Source organism: Dipodomys ordii, unplaced genomic scaffold (genome assembly GCF_000151885.1).
Source record: "Dipodomys ordii isolate 6190 unplaced genomic scaffold, Dord_2.0 Scaffold116, whole genome shotgun sequence".
NCBI lineage: Eukaryota > Metazoa > Chordata > Mammalia > Rodentia > Heteromyidae > Dipodomys > Dipodomys ordii.
This window is the reverse complement of record NW_012267332.1, coordinates 4,350,593-4,373,165: the sequence shown is the minus strand read 5'-3', so window position 1 is coordinate 4,373,165 and position 22,573 is coordinate 4,350,593. Positions and strand designations below refer to the sequence as shown.

General features: G+C 42.4%; 1 protein-coding gene across 1 annotated transcript; it reads right to left on the bottom strand.

The window, feature by feature from the left end:
- Positions 1–2,416: 2,416 nt before the first annotated feature.
- On the bottom strand, positions 2,417–22,106 carry LOC105995216. The gene is made up of 5 exons (XM_013028907.1): positions 22,049–22,106; positions 21,305–21,467; positions 6,023–6,270; positions 5,476–5,615; positions 2,417–3,745 (listed from the first exon to the last, which is right to left on the bottom strand). Exons 1-5 carry the CDS (start codon positions 22,104–22,106, stop codon positions 2,417–2,419), a joined length of 1,938 nt encoding a protein of 645 aa, XP_012884361.1.
- Between the last annotated feature and the right edge of the window lie 467 nt (positions 22,107–22,573).

Sequence of the window (22,573 nt, the reverse complement as noted above, 5' to 3'; positions counted from 1 at the left end):
AAGTTAGTAGGAAGCAGGTAGATGTGGTCATGGGACTGCTCAGAGTCTTGAATAACTAAAATACCAAAATACTGAAACAAATGATTTCATTTTTTAGAATTTGAGACACATGCACAAAAACAGTATAAATAAAACAAAAATTGGGATTTGTGATATAATACTATAGTTTTGTGAAAATATTACTATTAATGAAAACTGAAAAAAGTATTCATTGAATCTCTCTGTCCTGAGGCATGAGCTCAGAGACTAGGAGCTGTCCATGATCTTTTTATTTTTTTATTTTTATTTTTATTTTTTTTAATTTTTTATTGTGCAAATATTGTACAGAGGGGTTACATAGGCAAGGTAATGAGTACATTTCTTATCAAGCATTGTTGCCTCCTCTATTTCCCCTTCCCATCCCTTCCCATCCCTTCCTATCCCCCCTCCCTCTGCCCCCCGGGCAAAGTTGTAAAGTTTGTTTTTCAACATAATGTCTTGTATATCTCATTGGTACAATGGGTCCACCTGTATCCCTATTTCAACTGTTTTTGCCCTTCCCCTCCACAAATTATACCAACATCAAATAAAATGAAAGCAAGGGTTATACCATGGGGGAGTGTCCATGATCTTTTTTTGCTCAAGGTTCTATCACTTGAGCCACAGCTGCCTTTCTGGAATTTTTGGTGGTTAATTGGAAGTAAGAGTCTCATGGACTTTTCTGCCCAGGCTGGCTTCAAACGTCAATACTCAGATCTCAGCCAATTGAATGTAAATGTACAATTAGATCAATACAAATTTTAATATGACCAGGCACTGGTGGTGCATGCCTACAATCCTAGCTACTTAGGATGCTGAAATCTGAGGATCACTGTTTGCATATTGATATCCATAGAAAATATTACTTATAATATTAAAATTAGAAACAATCCAGATAACCTTCAGTGTATGCGTGGCTGAAGAAGTGGTCCATCCACTTTTTGGAAGATAGTTGAACAAATGAAAAGATTGATACATGCAATAACTTAGATGAATCTTGAAAGAATTATGCTGAGTAAAAAAAAGTCAAAGAAAGCCAGACGTGGTGGCTCATGCCTGTAATCCTAACTACTCAGAGGGTTGTGATCTGAGGATCACAGTTCAAAGCCAGCTTGGGCAGGAAGAGCCGTGAGACTCTTATCTCCAATAAACCACTGAGAAAACCAGAAGTGGTGCTGTGGTTCAAGTGGTAGAGCACTAGCCTTGTGCTGAAGAGTTGAGGGACAGCACCCGGGCCCAGAGTTCAAGCACCACGATTGACCAAAAAAAAAAAAGTCAAAGACTCCAAAAGGTCAAATACTATATGACTCCATTTTTAATTCTCAAGGTGACTAAGTGACTGAGATGGAGAACAGATTGATTAATGGATGTTAAGAGAGACAAGGTTCTGGTGGGAAGGTAGGGGCTAGGACTGGAAAATGCTAACCTGGGGGATCTTTGTGGTGATAGAACTTTTCTCTATCCTGATGGATCAACATGCATGATAAAATTGCACCAGAAAAGCACATACACATAAAACCTGGGAAATGTAAATAAGATGGATGACTTGCATCTACATTAATATCCTAATTGTAAAGTTGTAAAGTTTTTATTAATTTTTGTCATTTATTATTAAGTTGGTAGGAGGGTTAGCATTTCATATGTCTGGTAATGAGTATATTTCTTTCTGGGCAGTGTCACCCCTTCCTTTGCTCAGTCCTACTTTCCCTCTCCCATTCCCACCCCAAAGTTGTATAGATCACTTTCGTAGTGTTTACTGAGTACCACTGCTGCACTTGTTCACCTTTTGTCCCTCCATTTCTGTTCCAAGATTCCTTTTAAAAAAAATTATTGTGAAAATACCATACAGAGGGGTTACAATTACATGGACAAGATAGTGAGTACATTTCTTATCAAGCATTGTTGCCTCCTTCTGCTTCCCCATACCAACCCTTCTCCTCTCCACCCCCCCTCTCCACTCCCCTACACCCACCTCCCAACTTTTCAACCCCTCACCCCACCAAAGTTGTAACATTTGTTTTACAATGAGATGTCCAAGATTCCTTAAATTAGGGAATTATGTCAGTAGACATGGAACCTCTCCATATAATTCTTGAAAATGTATGTGACTCTACAATTATCTCAGAATATCATTTTCAAATATAAACCTTTAAAATATGAAGTTGATCTGCATGTAACTTTCTTGCTAAAAAAAACTAACCATTAACTCTCTTAAAAGATGAAAAAGCACAACAGAAAACAATGGTTAATTCACAAAACCAGCAACTGTTTTCAGCTGGTTATTTTAATTTCTTCAAGGTTATACATTTTACATGGTTTTCCATTAAAACAATGTTTTAAATGTTGTGAGAGTAAATAAATCTCAGTCCATAAAGAATTTTGATTTCTTTCCATTATGTTATTCGACAAAGTCCGGTTCAAAGTCAGTTATAGGATGAATCCTGGGCCCAATGGGAGAGCGGCCTTGTGATGGGGTTATAGTAGATTGAACATGATATCCGGTGTGCTTGTCCTCAAAATCATCATTGGTATGCCCATATGTAACTATTTTAGGAGATTTAGATGCATACACTTTGGCTATTGGTAGCATGTGGAAATTCTCCTTCTGTGTTGTAAGAGGAGATTGGAATCTTACTGAATCAGTTGGATTGCGAGTGCGGGCCCTCATAGTATGATGATATTGAGTAGAGGATTTCCATGGTTCAACTGTTCCAGTTGGAGGAATCCATGTGCTACCAATAACTTGTGAATCCGCATTATCACCTTTAAAAATAGTATGCCAGGACTTAGATTTCTTCATGGTTTCATCTGATGTTAAAAACTCCAAGGGAACCTCTGAAGGAACTTGTGATGGTTTAGTTTTGCTCCAAGAATTACCCGTATAAGACATCAAGGAATCCATGTACCCCTCCATATTTGCAGTAGTTTCTGTACCATATTTACTTGTGCTGTCATATTTACCCGTAGTGCCACTAGATTGAACCCCAGATCCAGCTTTGGTAGTGCTATGGGCATTTGTGGATTGAGTCTCTTCCTCTAGGGGGGGACTCCACTGTTTGATTATTTCGGCCATGACTCGGTTCCATGTTTCCTCAGAAGAACTCGAAGCTTTTCCTGTATCAGGCTTATTGGAATCATATGCTGAAGATGTATCAGAAATGAGCTGAGGTAAAGAAGATTTAGCTGTGGAAGCTATTACAGAGTCCCTTGAAAAATCCTTATCATGTGAAGGGGTCGTTCGATGATATTGGACTGAATTATTTCTGTCACTTTCTGAAAATCTGGCAATAGAGGCTGTCCGCATAGGCTCAACTAGAAATTTGCCAACTTTTGAAACTTGGCTTCTTCCAAGAGTATGTTTATGACTTTCAGTGGAAGTTTGCACCTCTTTCAAAGTGAACATCCCAGAGGAATCTTTTAATGGTTTCGTTGGTACGGAAATGTCCAAAGAATCTATCGAATGCTTATGTGAGACCATGGTTGGGGTATACTCAGGGCCGTGCAGGATTGGGGGAATATGATCACTCTCTACCCTACAACGGATATTTGATGGCGGGGAATTTGTTTGCTTCTTGGATGCCTTGATAAATCGTTTCAGCCAGGTAAAGTAGGGAGCTGTCCTGACGATGATGGCAGGGTAATGACATATATTTGAAGCCCTATGTACCAGGCCTACCAGTTCCAAATGGTTCTTTAGAAAACATAGGATGGGACTAGCTTGCTGTACCTGAGTAAGGAAACCAAGAAAAAAAAGAAATATATATGTGTGTGTGTGTGTGTGTGTGTGTGTGTGTGTGTGTGTGTAATATATAGCATTACGTACACACACATATCACTTATGTAGTCAGCTATTCATACAATTCATGAGTTGTGTAAGGCACAAGGAGCTTCTAAGAGTTAACACTTTAAAGCAGGGGCACACATAATTGAAACACAGAAAAGAAAGGAGAATGTAGTAAACGTTAGGGCTAATTAGAAGCCTTCAGACTCCACAACCAACTGAATATAGATGCCTAAGACTTATCTCAAACTCAGGACCTTAAGATTTTTTGCTCAAGGCTAACACTCTATCACTTGTGCCATAGCTCCATTTCTGGCTTTTTTGTTGCTTAATTGGAGATGAGTCTCCCAGACTTTCCTGCTCAGCCTGGTTTTGAACCTTGATCCTTATATCTTAGCTTCCTGAGTACCTGGGATTACAAGTGTGAGTTACTAGTGTCCAGCCTCAAACTTAATGGTGGTCCATGCCTATAATACCAGCTACTCAAGAGGCTAAGATCTGAGGATCAGGGTGCAAAGCCAGCCTAGGCAGGAAAGTCTGGGAGACTCTTATCTCCAATTAATCACCAAAAAGCCAGAAATAAAGCTGTAGGTCAAGTGATAAAGTACTAACCTTGAGCAAAAAAGTTCAGGGACAGTGCTTAGGCCCTGAGTTCAAGCCCCAGGACCAGCACATTAAAAAAAGTACTGCTACAACAGTATGTTTCTACAGATTGGCACAAGGTCTAATACTCAATGTATCTACAGAAATAATATCGACACTTTATCTCTTGTGATTGGTTGTTCAGAAGTCCTAGCTATAACCTCCTTAATTTTGTATTCACTGTTTACCTCTCAATAAAATACAGTTCCATTCAAGTTTACTTAAGTCCTCATCTCTCATGCACATCCTATCCTTCACTAATGCAGTCAACAATCTTCCCAGTTCTAGGTTTATCTTGAAATCTTTCAATATTATGTCTGTACATGCTTTCAAGTTTCCAGGATATCTTGCTACATTTCATATGCCCTCTATCATACTAGTATATTACATTATAAACCCAGTGCTGGGTTTTATTTTCTGCATCCTTTCAGTGTGTGATGGGTGACCTAATCTTTTAAACTTTCTCACACTTAAGTTTGAACCATCCTCTGTTTATTATAGTGCATACAAAGAGGCTATAACATTTAAAATAGCTCATGTATTTTCATGTCTTTTATGCCCTACTGAGATTTTGAATTCAGGGCATGTTTACTAGGCAGACATTTATCTCTTGATCCATGCCGTTAGCCCTTTTTGCTTTATTTCATTTTTTTCAAAGAGAGACTCGTATTTTGTTGACTGGCCTAAATTGTGATCCTATTTATGCCTCCTGAATAGCTAAAATGAGAGGCATATGCCACCCCACTCAGCTTATTAACTGCAATGAGACTTCACTAAGTTTTTGCCAGGGTTTGCCTTTAATAGCAATTTACCCCATTCTTATCCCCTAAATATCACCAACTCCTTTCTCTGAATTTAATCACTGGCTTCAAAAGTGTTCCCTGTGGTAAAATCTTTGCCTCTTAAATATCCAATGAAACTTCCCAGATTCATTTACTTGCCTTTGTCAAATTTCCTTCACTCTCACATTTATAAAATTCTATATATTTACATTTCCCTCCCATTCTTCCTATTTGCCCTAGTGGTATAAATACCCAACAGTCTTGGAGTAGTTGGCCTTGAATGCAAAATCCCTCATTCTTCTTCAGGTCAGATTGTTCATGGTGGCAGACCGATAGATCCAGAAGATGAATTGGTACTTTCTTCACTCGGGCAGATACAAAGTCCTTGCTACCTAATGGAATGAATGATGGATAATATTGAGATACAGGCCACCCAATCACTGGCTTGATTTGTCATCATCACTCAAATGCAAATCCCATAGTCTTCCCAAGACATTTTCCCTTTCACCTCCATTTTCTTCCTCTCCTTTCACACCATAGTTTTTTTTCCTTGTACTTTCTGAACCTCTCACACCTTCTTTAAACTGCTTCCTACTTATTGGTTGAAATATTGTTTACACTCAGGGATAATCTGTTCCTCCCTTATGCTTCAGTTTAATCTCCAATGAATTGGAGCCTCCTGGACTTAAGATCTCCAATTTTCCTCTAGAGATTTCTCTCACCTCCAGAACATTAATTTTCTTGGAAAATTACTGAAGCTAAACTTACAAAATATTGCAGCTTAGCTCTTTTTACTTACTTTTAAATTGATACACCTGGCAATTGTCATATTGACATCTAGCACAGCTTTTCAAGGATACATTTGGAGACTGAGACAGTGATATAGTGTCAGATTCAAGAGCCTCATCAAGAAGAATCAAGCCAATATCTGCTTTCACAGGATCTTTTCCACCTTCAGGATCAAATTTAGGATGAATACATATACGCTGCCCGTGTTGGATATTCTCTGGATCATTGATTCCTGAAATATCCAGATGAGACATTTTCCTAAAGAAAATATTCATAACAATGCAATTAATGCTAATGAAAATGAAGATTCTCCAGTACGCTTTCTCCTGTGAATGCAGAGGTCAAAAGTATAAATGATGTAACTATTAGTATATGTCGAGGACAGCCCTAACAGAGGATCAAAATAGCTCAATAGGATATTCATATGACCACATAAAACGATACTAATCAAAATGAACTCCAAGATATGGAACAAGATGGTTTTTTATGCTGTTGTTTTTAATGTACTCTATGAAATTCTTTTTTTCTTTTCCCCTTTGGCTTATCCCCTGTAGTCACGGTGTTTGATTCCAGTACCCTGTGTGTGGTTTATATGTCTACCTGATTTGGGTAAGGGAAGGGGAATAACAAAATGAAGAAACAAAGGACAAGGGGTGAACCAATACAACAATGATACCCACAAGATGCTAGGTTAGAAATGAACTCTATAATTTGTGGCGCGAGGGATGCTTTGAAGAAATGTGGCAACATTTCCCACTGGTTGTTTCCCACTTTTTGAGCCAAATTGCACTGCTGAGGATGCTCTGAGCAAGCTTTTGGTTCCAGGTCACTTACCATAGGGGTGGGACATTCCTCAGGACTCCCCCTTGGGTTGTCCTTAAATAATCTAAAACTGCTCCAACTTGAACTTGTCATTGATTCACAGGAGCTCATATACTTCTGTACTGAGATCTGGACCAAATAGTCACTGGCCCATTCATGGGACACTGAATCCTGATATTGTACGGGATCTATCCAGCTTCTGCAGGTGGTTGGGCAGGTTAAAGGAGGCCAGTTACGTAGATGCTATCTCTTTTTTTCTCTCCTTCCTCCAAACTAAACTTCTTCCTGAGTCCTTAAATTCTCCTGCCCAACTCTTCCTGGCCACAAAGCCACCAGCTTATAACCCAAACTCTATTCCAGATCCTGTTGATGAGTCGCCGCCATTTCGAACACATGGGGCAATAGCCCCTCCTACTGTGACAGAAGAGGTGGGACTTCCACTAAAGGAGGTAGGACTTCCACTTAAGGGGGGGTGGGACTTCCACTGGAGGTGGCAGCCCCATACCCCGCCATTGAGCCGGCAGCCCTCAGCCCACTGGTCACCTGCTCCTGCACCCTCCACTCCCACACCATCCAAGGCCAAGGCCCCCTTCCGTTGGCACCCCTCTTCCCCCACAGGACAAAAGCACCCTGTCCTGACCACTGTGAACCAGCTGTCTCAGCTGAAAGATGCCCTGGAGATTGTTCTGTGCCTTGCAGAAACATTGAGGACCATCCTTATCCAGACCCAAGAGCCTGCTACAGCTCAGAGTTCCACCTCAGTCCACATTCTCCTGTTAAGCAAGGTGGCAGAGGCCCATGGCATAGTCACAGTGCATAAGTCATTCTCATTAAATGACCTAACACAGATTGAGATGCACCTGGGGTCTTTCGCCGCCAATCCCACTGCCTATATCAAAGAGCTGTGGCATGTATTCCTATCGTATGAGGTAACCTGGCATGATGTATATGTAATCTTGAGTAATACCCTTTTACCAGGGGAACAGCGGGATGTTTGGGAAAAGGCCCGCCACTATGCAGATGAGACCCACCGGACCACCCCTGATCACCCAATTGGGACTGAGGCAGTGCCTGACCAGGAGCCTCACTGGAATTACAATTCCCGGGATGGTCACCAAAGGCAAAATCAATTTACTGCCTGTATCATGGAGGGCCTCAAACAGGCAGGCCACACAGCCATCAACTATGACAAAATGGCCACAGTCATACAAGACAAAAGTGAAAACCCATCTGCCTTTTGGGCCAGACTGAGTCAGACCCTCCTTCAATATACTAACCTAGACCCTGAGTCTGTGGATGGACAATGCTGTTTAATGACTCATTTTATTAATCAATCTGCTCCAGACATCTGGGATAAATTTTTTAAAAAACTAGACAGGTGCCCCTAACACCCACTAGTGAGGCTATGGAGGCGGCTTTTAAGGTTTATCACAGCAAGGAGAAAAAGGCCAAACAGCTCAAGTACCAGATGCTAGCCAAAATCTACCAGCCTCCAGCCTTGCAACCAACCCCTTCCCAAGGGGATCCACCTGAGCCCTGCTATGTCTGTGGTTGAAAGGGGCAATGCAGGGGAACCTGCCCCATGAAGAAGCCATGCTACTGATGTGGCCAGTTAGGCTACAGGGGCCCAGCCTGCCCACAGTCATGTGAGCCAACCTGACCATGCCCCAAGTGCAAGGTTTCAGGCTTTGGGCTGTGGACTGTCCATCATCCTTCAGGGACTAAGGCCCCATTGCCTACTCCTGACATTCTGGGACTGGCTGCCAGACAAGACTGAAGAGGCTCTGGACTCCTGGCCCCGACAACTCCCATCACCACACAGGAACCCAGGGTGACAATCATAGTTGCAGGTAAAATGATCTCGCTTTTAGTAGACATAGGTGCTATTATTCAGTGCTCACTGAGTTCCATGGCCAGACTTACCTAGCAAGTACCTCCATAGTCAGGGTAAAGGGGAAAACCATACAACCCCCCCCAAAAAAACCCTGCAATTTGACTTTTTTCAGGAGTGACCTTCTGTCACTCCTTCCTTGTTATTCCCCACTATGCAATTCCACTGCTGGATAGAGGCCTTTTGGCCAAATTTGGAGCCTCTATTACCCTATGCCCTTCCCAACTAGCACAATGTGATATTGATTTGGTCTCCCCCATGATCTCTTTGTTGATAGCTTTAGTAGGCTCACCTAGCGACCCCTTGGATTCCCCTTTTCCACCCACCAAGATAGACCCCAAGGTGTGGGATACCCACAATCCCTCTTCTGCTAAACACCACCCTCCTATTCATATCTCTCTGAGGGGCCCCCAATGCTTCACATCATAACTCTAGTACTCACTCCCTCACTGCACGCAGTCTTCTGGGACTGCAACCAATTATAAAAGACTTCTAAGAAAAGGGCTATTACACCCCTACTAACTCTCCCTATAATACCCCCATCTTAACAGTAGCCAAAACTAATGGCTTGTTCTGTCTGGTACAGGACCTTCGCCTTATAAATACTGCTGTTCCCACAAAAAATAAAATATCTAGGAGTTAAAGAAGTGAAGGAACTCTACGATGAAAACTTCAAAAACCTGGAAAAGGAAATTAAAGCAGAACTAAGGAAGTGGAAAAACCTCCCATGCTCCTGGATTGGGAGGATTAACATCGTGAAAATGGCAATACTGCCAAAGGCTATCTACAAATTCAATGCAATACCTCTCAATATTCCAACCTTATTCTTCAATCAAATAAAAGCAACAAAAAAATCATATGGAACAATAAAAGACCCCAAATAGCAAAAACAATCCTTAACAGAAAGAACAGTGCTGGAGGAATACCAATACCAAATTTCAAACTACTACAAAGCCATAGTAATCAAAACAGCTTGGTACTGGCACAAAAACAGACCTGAGGACCAATGGAACAGAACTGAAGATCCACAAATGAACCAACACACCTATAGCCACCTAATCTTCCATAAGGCAGATTTAAAGAAAGACAGCCTCTTCAGTAAATGGTGCGGCAAAATTGGTTAAACACCTACAGAAAACTAAAGCTAGATCCTTATATATAACCCGGCACCAGAATCAACTCCAAATGGATCAAAGACCGGGGAGACACAAGATATCCCAAATAAGTTGAAGCGTTCTTTTTTCTAATGATTTTTTTTGTCAGTCATGGGGATTGAACTCGGCTTGGGCACTGTCCTTGTGCTCTTCAGCTCAAGGTGAGCACTCTACCAGTTGAGCCACAGCACCACTTCCAATTTTCTAGTGTTTAATTGGAAATAAGAGTCTCACAGACTTTCCTGCCCAGGCTGGTTTTGAACCCCAATCCTCAGATCTCAGCCTCCTGAGTAGCTAGGATTATAGGCGTGAGCCACCGGCACCTGGCTCTAATAAATTTATTTTAAAAAATTCTACTTTTTTCAGTATTTTTATTTTTTTCCTTTTTCCCTTTTGTTCTTTTTGTTTTTTTTTTCTCTACTTAATTGTTCTGTTCAACCCCAGCTAGTTAGCTAAGAGTGATTATTAGGCCTCCTCCTTCACTGTGTCCATATTCAATTCAGACATCGATTACTCAATTCACAATTTCTCAATCTTAATACCTCTAATTGTAGTATTGTTTGTTTATACTTTTTATAATTTTTTTCTTTTTAATTTCTTTATATTTTTTCCTGCTTTTTGTTTTTTTTCTTCTTCTTTTTTTTTTTTTTTGGTTGGTCATGGGGCTTGAACTCTGGGCCTGGGTGCTGTCCCTCAGCTCTTCAGCTCAAGGCGAGCACTCTACCACTTGAGCTACAGCGCCACTTCCGGTTTTCTGGTGGTTTATTGGAGATAAGAGTCTCACAGTCTCTCCTGCCAGGGCTGTCTTTGAACCACCATCCTCAGATCTCAGCCTCCTGAGTAGCTAGGATTACAGGTGTGAGCCACCAGCACCGGGCTTCTTCTTTATTTTTTCTTTATCTCTTTTTCCTATTGCTGAATTCACATCTTACCTTCCCTCTCTTCCTTTCCTTCCCTACAGTCCTCAAATCTTATTTTCTCCTTATTCTCCTTAAACCTCTTAATTTTTGGTCCTCTGCTCCTTTTTTAATTTCCATAGTCCACTGATCCCTACTGGTTTGTTGTTGAGCTGGACTGTATCTGTATTCATTTTGACTGGGTCAAAATGGCTCATTAAGTTATGCCTTTGGTCCAGATTCAAACTTCATGACAGATTGGATCACTGATTAAAACTGTATATAATCCCCATCTCCCAGAATCAACTCCAAATGGATCAAAGACCTTGAAGTCAAAGCAGACACCCTGAAAACATTACAGGAAGGAATAGGAGAAACCCTAGGGCTCCTTGGCACAGGCTGAAATTTTCTTAATAAAGACCCAGAAACACAACAAATCAGAGAAAGGTTGGACAAATGGGATTGCCTAAAACTGCAGAGCTTCTGCATGGCACAGGACATAGCTAACAAGATCAATAGAAAGCCCACGGATTGGGAGTAGATCTTCACTAGCCATACAACGGACAAGGGCCTCATATCTAATATATACTTAGAATGCAAAAATTAAATCCCCCAACAAGAAATCCTCAAAGAAACAACTGCCCAATTAATAAGTGGGCTAAGACTTAAAGAGAAACTTCTCTGAATAGGAATAAGAGTGGCCAATAGAAACATGAAGAAATGCTCCACTTCTCTGGCCATAAAAGAGATGCAAATCAAAACAACATTGATATTCCACCTTACCTTAGAATGGCTATAATCAATAACTTTAATAACAACAGATGCTGGAGGGGATGTGGCCAAAAGGAAACCTTACTGCATTGTTGGTGGGAGTGTAAACTTGTTCAACCACTTTGGAAAGCAGTGTGGAGGTTCCTCAAAAGACTCCACATAGATCTCCCTTATGACCCAGCAATCCCACGTTTGGGCATTTACCCAAATGATTACAAACAAGGCTACACTAAAGCTACCAACACAACTGTGTTTATTGCAACATTAGTTACCATGGCTGAGATATGGAACCAACCCAGATGCCCCTCAGTAAATGAATGGATCAAGAAAAAAAATATATATATATATATGAATTCTATGCCTCTATCACAAAGAATGACACTGCCTCATTTGTTAGGAAATGGAAAGACTTGGAAAAAATTATATTAAGTGGAGTAAGCCAAGCCCAAAGAAACATAGATCCCATGGTTTCCCTTATTTGCAATAACTAGTATATGTCTAGGGCAAGCAGAAAAGTTCAAAAGCTATGTACATATGACCATATAAGATGATGCTAAGCAAAATGAACCCCAAGATAGAGACACAAGTGGTTTTAATTTTTCTTGCTGTTGTTTTTAATGTATTTATAATGTAACTCAATTTTTTTATTTCTTTTTGTAGGGCACATGGGCAGCAAAGATGGCACTAAGAGGAAGTTGAGTGAGCAGCGCCTGAGTTGTTTACGTTAAAATCTGATTGGATACTACGATCAGGTGAAGTGACATCAGTGCGTGAACAGCTCGTGGACAGCAGGGAAAGTATAGAAAGCTTAGGTGCATGATAGGGTGACCTTTACAGTGATTGGTTGGTTCCTTTTCCTCCCCTCCCATGCCACATGGTCTTTTGCTTTAAAAAGTGCTTGCTGTGTGGTAATAAACGAGTTCCTGCTTGACTTGACTCCCTGCTGCGTCTGATTGTCTCTGGGCTAAGGGAGGCTTCTGATTGTTTCCCGGGTTAAGGGAGGCTGGGGAATGGGTGAGCTGTGCACTTACCTTTCCTTGGACCCCATCCGTCTTTTGCAGGATGGAGGAAGACCCAACATCTGGTGCCCAATGTGGTGCACAAAAGGAAAATATACTGGCTGAGGCTAAGTGGTCTCTCAGGGTAAGTGAAACCCTTAGTATGGGTAATGCTATTTCACAGAAGAAGGAGGAGGAGGTAACATTAGGCCTAGAGGGAGTAAAGGAGGACTTGGGAAGTGAGAAGGAAAAGGAATGGGTCAAATTCAACCAAGAACACACTGGTCAGACAGAAGCATGCACAGTGGAAGTCAAGACAAGGGTGAAGGTTACCCCCTCTGACTCGGGTGCCCCTGACGGTCCTAGGCCCCCATCCTATTCCCCCAATTGTGGGGGAGGTGTGATGCCCTACGTGACCCTACAGAGGGACCTTCGAGACCGGGACCCCTACCGACCTTCCACGGAGGGGCCGAGGGCTGGGGAAGTCACCTACTGGAAGGCCTACCCTGTAAAGGAAGAGCCACCTGGGAGCCCAGACCCTGGGCCACAGGATTTGCTTCCCCAAGCATATCCGGCTCCAGGAGCTAACAGGCCTTTGGAATGGTATCCATGGGAAGCTAAGGATCTTAAAGAGCTCCACAAGGCGGTGGCGGAGGATGGCCCAAACTCTCCTTGGGCCCAGACACTATTACAGGACATTGCTTATCACCCGTGTGTCCCTAAGGACTGGCTGGATGTGGCCAAAGCCATCCTCACCAGTTCTAAGTTTATTAAATGGTGTGCCTTCTTTAAGGAGGAATGTAGAGTGCAAGTGGAGAATAACTGGCAGGCTCAACCCGTGATACCTATTACTTATGCCATGTTAACAGGGATGGGGGAAGCCTACTCCACTGGCGTCCAACAGGCCGCAATACCTGGCCTGTACCATGACCAGGTAAGGCAGGCAGGACTTGCCCCATGGTTCAAACTGAATGATGGGCCCACTGAGTTCCCCATAGCAGGAGTGAGACAAAAACCGGGTGAGCCTGCCAGCAGGGGACCTCTGGGATCAATCCGTAAAGCTACTGGTCTGGGAAGGGATGAATGCAGACCACCACATGGCCTGCGCAGAATTGAGAGTTCCCTGAGCAGATGGGTGGTGGCCTCGCAGGATGTGGGAACACAACAGCACCAGTCCCAATCACTAGCTTTAGCTTTACAAGCTCAGACATCTGCAATGACTGAGGATATTACCCAGGTGCTGGCAGCCCAGGGCCAAGGAACCCCAAGACCATCGGGGAGAGGGACTTGTTTTAAATGAGGGCAGGAAGGGCACTTTAAGAGGGACTGCTCACAACAATCCCCTCGACAACCGGCCCGGGGGGGGGGGGAGGCGTCCAAACCACCCCCTACACCCTGCCCCAGGTGCAGGAAGGGATACCATTGGAAAAAGGATTGTTGATCCAAATTTGATTTCGATTGGAAGCCTTTAAACTAGGGGATGGGTGTCCTCCAGCCCCATTAACTCAAGGAGGAGCCCCCTTTGCTATAAGGCCCAGGCAGCCTCATGGCAGGACTACCCAGGCCCATTGGACCGTTCCCCCCCCCCCCGCCTGTGGAAAGACTCCACCCTAAAATGAGTATTTTCATAGGCAGGAAGTGGTTTCACTGCCTAATTGACATGGGGGCAGATCGAACCATATGCAGAGAGGAGGAAGTGCCCTTGGACTGGAAGCTTGCACCCAGGGCCCCGATATTGGGGGTAGGGGGCAACTCCCAGTCCAAAGAGATGGTCGCCCTTATGAAACGAACTAGCCCAGATGGAGAACAGGGAAAGATATGCCCTTTAGTGTCAAAAAACCTCACCACCAATTTACTAGGGCAAGACATGCTAAGACAAATGGATGCTGTGGTCACTACAGACCATGGAGCATCCTATGATGATATCCTGGATGGAGAAGAAGCACAAAGGCTTAAATGGGATCTAGAGGGAGTTAAGGAAAAAGATTTTTTAACTTTCATAATTACAGAGAAGAACATAAGGGACCCACTTGGGTGCACCCCCAATCCTAAAGGCCACTGCCCCCAAGTACCTCCCATTAGGTAGAAACTAGGATGCCCTATTTGGGTGGAGCAGTGGCCATTGACCAAACCTGAGCTTGTAGCTCTCCACCTTCAGATGGAAGAACAGATAAACCTTGGGTACACACGCCCCTCTATGAGTCCTTGGAATACACCCGTATTTGTTATCCAAAAAGCATCTGGAGCCTGGTGTATGCTCCAAGATTTACTAAGGGTGAATGATAGGATGGAATTAGTAGGAATGCCCCTATGAGGTACCCTTAGGGGCCTATTAGAAGGATGGGGAACCCCTCCCAGGGGCCTTAAACCTAACATCCACTGGCAAACTGATGTTACTCATTTCCTAGCCTTTGGTATGTTTAAATATATCTTTGTCTTTATAGATAACTACTCAGGAGCATGCTGAGCCACAGCACATTCAGGAGAAAGAACTAAACATTCACAAGCACATTTTCTGCAATGCTTTGCCATCTTGGGTCTACCAGCACAAGTTAAAACCAATAATCGGGCTGGGAAGGTGGCTCAATGGTAGAGCGCTTGCCTTGCATGCTTGAGGCCCTGGGTTCAATTCCTCAGCACCACATAAGCAGAAAAAAAAAGCCGGGGGGGGGGCTGGGAAGGTGGCTCAGTGGTAGAGCGCTTGCCTTGCATGCATGAGGCCCTGGGTTCGATTCCCCAGCACCACATAAGCAAAAAGAAAAAAGCTGGAAGTGGCGCTGTGGCTCAAGTGGTAGAGCGCTAGCCTTGAGCTGAAGAGCTGAGGGACAGCACCCAGGCCCAGAGTTCAGGCCCCACGACCGGACCCCCCCCCAAAAAAGATAATGGACCCTGTTTTGTTAGTAAAGCAATGTCAGAGTTTTTTGACAAATGGCATATTAATCATACTACAGGATTTCCCTATAATCCCCAAGGCCAAGCAATTTTAGAAAGAAATCACCAATATCTTAATGAAAACAAAAAGGGGGAGTTAGCCCCCATATACAGTTACAGATAGCTTTGTTTACCATTAACATTTTAAATCTTTCAAAAGGAGCAACTGAATCCAGATTTCAGAAGCACTGAGGACAACTAAACCCTAAGCCCCAAATGAAAGTCAGGTGGAAGGACCCCCTGACACAACAATGGAGAGGACCTGACCCCCTAGTTACCATGGGCAGGGGATTTGGATGCGTTTTTCCCATAGGGGAGACAGTCCCCATTTGGATCCCAGCCAGGAACCTTAAGTTTTTACCCATTTCCTCTATACAGGAGGATGCCCAAGGATAAACTAACCAACAAGGAAAGAAAACAGCTATGGTGGCCGAGGCTTGTGTTTAAAAGAGGGAAAGCTAAAAAGATAACCACTAACCATCTCTGAGGGCAACCAGCCCTTGAGAAACTCTTGTGTTCCTTAACAATTGCAGATGGTGATACTCCAGCTGATGGCTGTTCTAACCCTACCAGTCCTGGCAATGGCCCTACGAAATCTATAGCAACCTCAATGGGTGACCTGGGCAGTGATCAGCACTGGCAATGGAGAAATCATCAATAGCACCACAAGAGAAGCTGTCCCTTCGACCTGGTGTCCTGACCTTCATTTTGACTTCTGTGACCTGGCTAGAGGGTCCTGAGAGGTGGGAGATTGGACTCCTTCACCAAGGATGACCTGAGTGTGGGCGCCCACGAGGATGCATCGTGCCTCATGTGTGGGACCCCCAATACCCAGGCTGTTCCCATGTTCTGAAGATGACGACCTTACTAGATACTGACTTTTATATATGCCCAGGAAATAATCGAACTGCTTCGGACATTTCTAACTGTGGTGAGGCTGATGTTTATTACTGTGCTAGGTGGGGATGTGAGATAACTGGGATGGCCTCTTGTATCATGCACAAGGGCCCTATCTTTGTCTGGCGAATCTCGACCCCCAGACTTGCCTCGAACCCCCTGTGTGGCCAATGCTATTCTTACCGATGTAATCCTGTTAAAATAACCTTTACAGAGGAGGGGAAAAGGATAACTAACTGGAAGGTGGAAAGGATGTGAGGGTTGAGGTTATATTAAAAAGAATAGAGCCCAAGAGATCCAACTCATGGCTCTCCACATCCATTATGATAAGCTCAGTGCCGAAGATTACCCCCTACCTTAGGCGAACCTCGGAAAGAAGAGGTGCCAATTGGGTGAACTTCGTAAGAGGTGCCCTGACCTGAACCTCAGCAAAGAGGTGGGTCTGCCATTAAAACAAAAAGGGGGAATCTGTAGGGCACATGGGCAGCAAAGATGGCGCTGAGAGGAAGTTGAGTGGGCAGAGCCCGAGTCATTTACATTAAAATCTGATTGGATACTACGATCAGGCGAAGTGATATCAGTGCGTGAACAGCTCGTGGACAGCAGGGAAAGTATAGAAAGCTTAGGAGCATGATAGGGTGACATTTACAGTGATTGGTTGGTTCCTTTTCCTCCTCTCCCATGCCACACAGTCTTTTGCTTTAAAAAGTGCTTGCTGTGTGGTAATAAATGAGTTCCAGCTTGACTTGACTCCCTGCTGCGTCTGATTGTCTCTGGGGCTAAGGGAATCTGGGGAACAGGCGAGCTGCGCACTTACCTTTCCTCGGACCCCATCTGTCTTCCGCAGGATGGACGAAGACCCTACATCTTTTGTATGTTCTTCCCCCATGATTTAACCCGTTTTCACTGTATTTGATTCCAGTGCCCTGAATTTTGTACATACATTTTTCTAATTTGGGGAGAGGAAGGGAAATAACAAAATGCTGAAATAAGGATGCAGGTTGAATCATTGCATCAATGAGATGTACAAGACCCATGTTGAAAAGGAACTTTACAACTTCGAGGGTGGGAGAGGGAGGAGTCGGAAATGTGGGGAGGGAAGGGATGGTAGGAGAAAAACAAAGGAGGAGGTAACAAAGCTCGATAGGAAATGTACTCATTACCTTACTCATGTAACTGTAAACCTTTTGTACAGTATTTTTCCAAGAATAAATATATACAAAAAAGAAACCTCAGATCTAAACAACTGCATAGAACTAGACTTAACAGACATCTACCAAATATTTCACCCAGCAGCATCAGAATACATGTTCTCAGCCACATGGATCATTCTCCAAAATAGGCTACATTTTAGATCACAAAGCAAATCTGTACAAATTCAGAAACATTAAAATTATTCCCTGCATTCTCTCAGACCACAAGGGAATAAAATTAGAGTTCACCACCAAAAGCCACCAAAGAAAATTCTGTAACACATGGAAACTGAACAACACATTGTTGAATCACCAGTGGATCATGGAAGAGATTATAAAAGAAATTCTAATGTTTATGATATTTAACAAAAATAAACATACAAATTACCAGCTTCTTTGGGACACAGCAAAGACAAATTTATAGCTTTGAGTTCCTACATCAACCAATTGGAGAGATTTCAAATAAAAAATTTAATAATGTACCTGCAGCTCCTTGAAAAAGAGCAACAAGCCAAACCCTAATCCTGGAGATGGAAACAAATAATTAAAATTAAAACAGAATTAAATGAATTAGAGTAAAAAAAAATAGAAAGAATCAACAAACAGTTGGTTCTTTGAAAAAATTAACAAAGTTGACAGACTTAGCAAATCTAACCAAAAAACGAAGAGAACACACCCAAATAAAATCAGAGAATCAAAATATCACCACAGAAACAACCAAGATTCATATCATAAAGGAATACTTCTCAAACCTTTATGCTAACAATTTTGAAAATTTGGAAGAAATGGAAGAATATTAACAAATATTGATATACCCAAACTAAACCAAGAAGATTTAAGCCAACTAACTAGACACATATCAAGCACGAAATAGAAATAGCAATGAGACTTCCCATCCAAGGAAGGCTCAGGACCAGATGGATTCACAGCTTAATTCTACAAAGTCTTCAAAGTAGAACTCACACCAATACTCCTCAAACTCTTCAATGAAATTGAAAGTTCACTACCAACCTCATTCTATGAAACCAGCATAACCCTCATCCCAAAAACAGACAGGGACTCATCAAAGAAAGAGAACTATAGGCTGGGAAGGTGGCTCAGTGGTAGAGTGCTTGCCTTGCATGCATGAGGCCCTGGGTTCGATTCCTCAGCACCACATAAACAGAAAAAGCTGGAAGTGGCGCTGTGGCTCAAGCGGTAGAGCTCTCTCCTTGAGCTGAAGAGCTGAGGGACAGCGCCCAGGCCCAGAGTTCAGGTCCATGACCGGCAAAAAAAAAAAAAAGGAAAGAGAACTATAGGCCTATTTCTTTGATGAACATCGATGCAAAACTTCTCAACATTATTTTGGCCAATTGACTTCAACAACTCATCAAAAAAAAATCATACACCACGACCAAACAGGATTCATTTCAGGGATGCAAAGCTGGTTCAATATATGCAAATCAATTAATATAATTCATCACATCAACAAGAGCACAGCTAAGAACCACATGGTTATCTCAATCAATGCAGACAAAGCATTTGACAAGATCCAACACCCCTTGATGATGAAGGCTTAGGAAAAACTAGGAATCCATGGAACACTCCTCAATAAAGGCTGTGTATGACAAACCTACAGCCAGCATTATAGTTACTGGAAAAAAGCTAAAGCCATTTCCTCTAAACTCAAGAATAAGACAAGGATGTCCACTCTCTCTACTTCTCTTCAATTTAGTATTAGAACGCCTAGCTAGAGCAATAAGACAAGATGCACACATAAAGGGGATCCAAATGGGAAAGATGAAGTAAAACTCTCCCTCCTTGCAGATGACATGATCTTGTATTTAAAGAACCCCATGGACTCCACTCCTAAGTTACTCAAGCTGATTTGAAACTTAGGCAAAGTAGCAGGGTATAAAATTAACCCTCAAAAACCAATGGCTTTTTGTTAAAATTTTTTTGGGGGGTCCGGTCGTGGGGCTTGAACTCTGGGCCTGGGTGCTGTCCCTCAGCTCTTCAGCTCAAGGCTAGTACTCTACCACTTGAACCACAGCGCCACTTCTGGCTTTTTTTCTGCTTATGTGGTGCTGAGGAATCAAACCCAGGGCCTCAAGCATGCAAGCCAAGCGCTCTACCACTGAGCCACCTTCCCAGCCCCCAGTGGCTTTTCTGTATGTCAACAGTGAGATGAGCGCGGCTGAAATCAGGACAGCAGCTCCTTTTGTAATAGCCCCACAAGAAAATAAAATACCTAGGAGTTAACTAAAGAAGTGAAGGGCCTCTATGATGAAAACTTTAAAACCCTGAAAAAGGAAATTAAAGCAGAACTAAGGAAGTGGAAAAACCTCCCGTGCTCGTGGATAGGTAGGATTAACATCGTGAAAATGGCAATACTGCAAAGGCTATCTACAATTTCAATTATATTAAGTGAAGTAAGCCAGTCCCAAAGAAATTTAGGTCCCATAGTTTCCCTTCTTTGCAATAATTTGTATAGGTATAAGATAATCTTATCAGATAAGCAAAATATGACTATATGACATATACCATATAAGATAATGCTAAGTGAAATGAACCCCAAGATATGGACATGAGGTCTGTTGTTGTTTTAAATATACTATGTGATTTTTTTCCTTTGTATGTTCTTCCCCTATGGTATATCCCTTGTGTCACTGTACTTGATTTTGGCCCCCTGTATCTTGTATATACAGTTTTCTAATCTGGGGAGGGGAAAGGGAATGACAAAACAGTGAAACAGGACACAGGATGACCCATTGCAACAATGATACCCACAGGATAGCATATTGGAAATGAACTTTACAACTTTGAGCAGGGGATGGGGGGTGGGTAGGGAGGAGTGGGGGAGGTGGGGGAGGGAAGGGATAGTGGGACAACAACAAGGGAAGGGGTAACAATGATCGACAAGTAATGTACTCATTGCCTTACTCATGTAACTGTAATCCCTCTGTACAGCATCTTTACAATAAAATAAAAATTTTTAAAAATTCCATGTAAGGGGCTGGGAAGGTGGCTCAGTGGTAGAGCGCTTGCCTTGCATGCATGAGGCCCTGGGTTCGATTCCTCAGCACCACATAAGAAAAAAGCTGGAAGTGGTGCTGTGGCTCAAGTGGTAGAGCGCTAGCCTTGAGCTGAAGAGCTGAGGGACAGCGCCCAGGCCCAGAGTTCAGGCCCCACGACTGGACCCCCCCAAAAAAAATTCCATGTAAAAATAAATTAAATTAAAAAACAAATGTACTCATTACCTTACTTATGTAACTGTAACCACCTCTGCTCATCACCTTTTCAATAAAGATTAAAAAAATCTTTGTGATAGATAAGATAGTATTAACTAGAGTCAGAATAGCTTGTAGTTCTTATATTTGTGATGCAATATAGTTTGCTTAGATGGCAGAGACTTTCCTTTATCTTTGATTAAATATACTATGATTCTCATTAAGACCAACAAGTCATGAAAGAGATGTCTATCAAGTGTGGCTCTGTGGACTTAGTTTTGAGTCTGACAAAGAGCACTATATGGTTTTTAAGAAAATAAATGATAAGGTGAGGGAATAATAAAGTGCATGAATAACTAAAGAGGCTGACAAAGGGATAGTAAGTAGCCCCTTACTTGATTTCAGTACCAGAAAAAGATCCATATCAACATCTTCCCCACTCTGCTTTTCTGAAAGCAGACACCAATAGGTGTTATGAAAACAAAATTCATTGAATACCTCCACCCAACATTGCTTCTTCCCCTACTCACTTCTTCTTGACACAGTTCGCAGTAGACAGGATCCACCACCGACTCAAAACAATTCCTTGACAAGATCCGGATATCGAAGCCATCCACGGTATTTCACTTAGGCTATCCAATGATGCTGCGCCTAGAATCAATGAGCCCTCGCCCAATTTTGAATCTTTAGGCACTGTAAAAAAAAAAAAAGGAAAAAAAAAGGGGGGAAGCATGGTTAGAATGAGAAGGGAAAAATAACAATGAAAACCAATTTTTCTTAATGCTATCACATTTCTAGTTTTAGAGTTAGCCTACTCAGTTTGAATGGCCTCAGGTGGGAAGTTTCAATTACCTACTCACTATGGCTTAATTTTCACATTACTTACCATACTATTACTTATGTGTGAGTGAATGTGAATAATATTCTTACTATAACCACAATCTGATACTTGGGTTCCTCCCTCCTTTCCTGAGCACTTATTAAAGGAAATCTAGAGTTAGAATAAAGGATAGTACTCCCCAAATGTTCCATCTAACACAGGGAGATTAAAAACAAGTAGGAGAAAGCAGAGGGATGAAGTGGAGACGAAGGAGAAATGTAAAATCAGAATAGGATGAGAAGAGAAACAGCTGCTGGAGAAGAGGTGTGTGTGCGTGAAATAGTTTAGAAATGAATAGGAAGTAAGAGAAAGGAGGTTGGGGAAAAGCAGGTAGGACTTTAGACATTCAAGGGAAACAGAAAGTGAAATAGATGTTTAAGTTTCTATAACTTACCAACAAAGCAGTAAGGCAGGAAAAAAAAGACATAGTAGAGACGAAGTAGACGCTCCATACTGGCTCCAGGGGGAAGAGACAGTGTGCACTCCTGGGGCACCAGCAGCTCTACTGACTTAGAGACAGAATTCATAGGTAATAAGAATGTATGACATCAAGAGGCTACTATGAAATCACTTCCTCTTCCCCAATTACCTTAGAGCTGCTGGAGGTGAGGGAGTTGGCATAGCAACATGGGGGGGAGGGGTTGTTAGTTTGTTTTTTGTACTAGAAGACATTTTGTTTGTTAGGGTAGAGTTGATATACAGAAGGGTTATAGTTACATGAATCAGGTAATCAGTAATGGATACAATTCTTTTTTATATATGTCTCCCCTTCCCTTGCTCTCAGCAACATAGCTTAAAATGAAACATTATAAGCTTTAACATTTTCACTAGGCAGAGAGCTTATGTAGGTTCCAATCAGTAAGATGTTCTTTCATCCATTACAAGGACTAAGTTGTTACCACATCATTATTAACTTTTT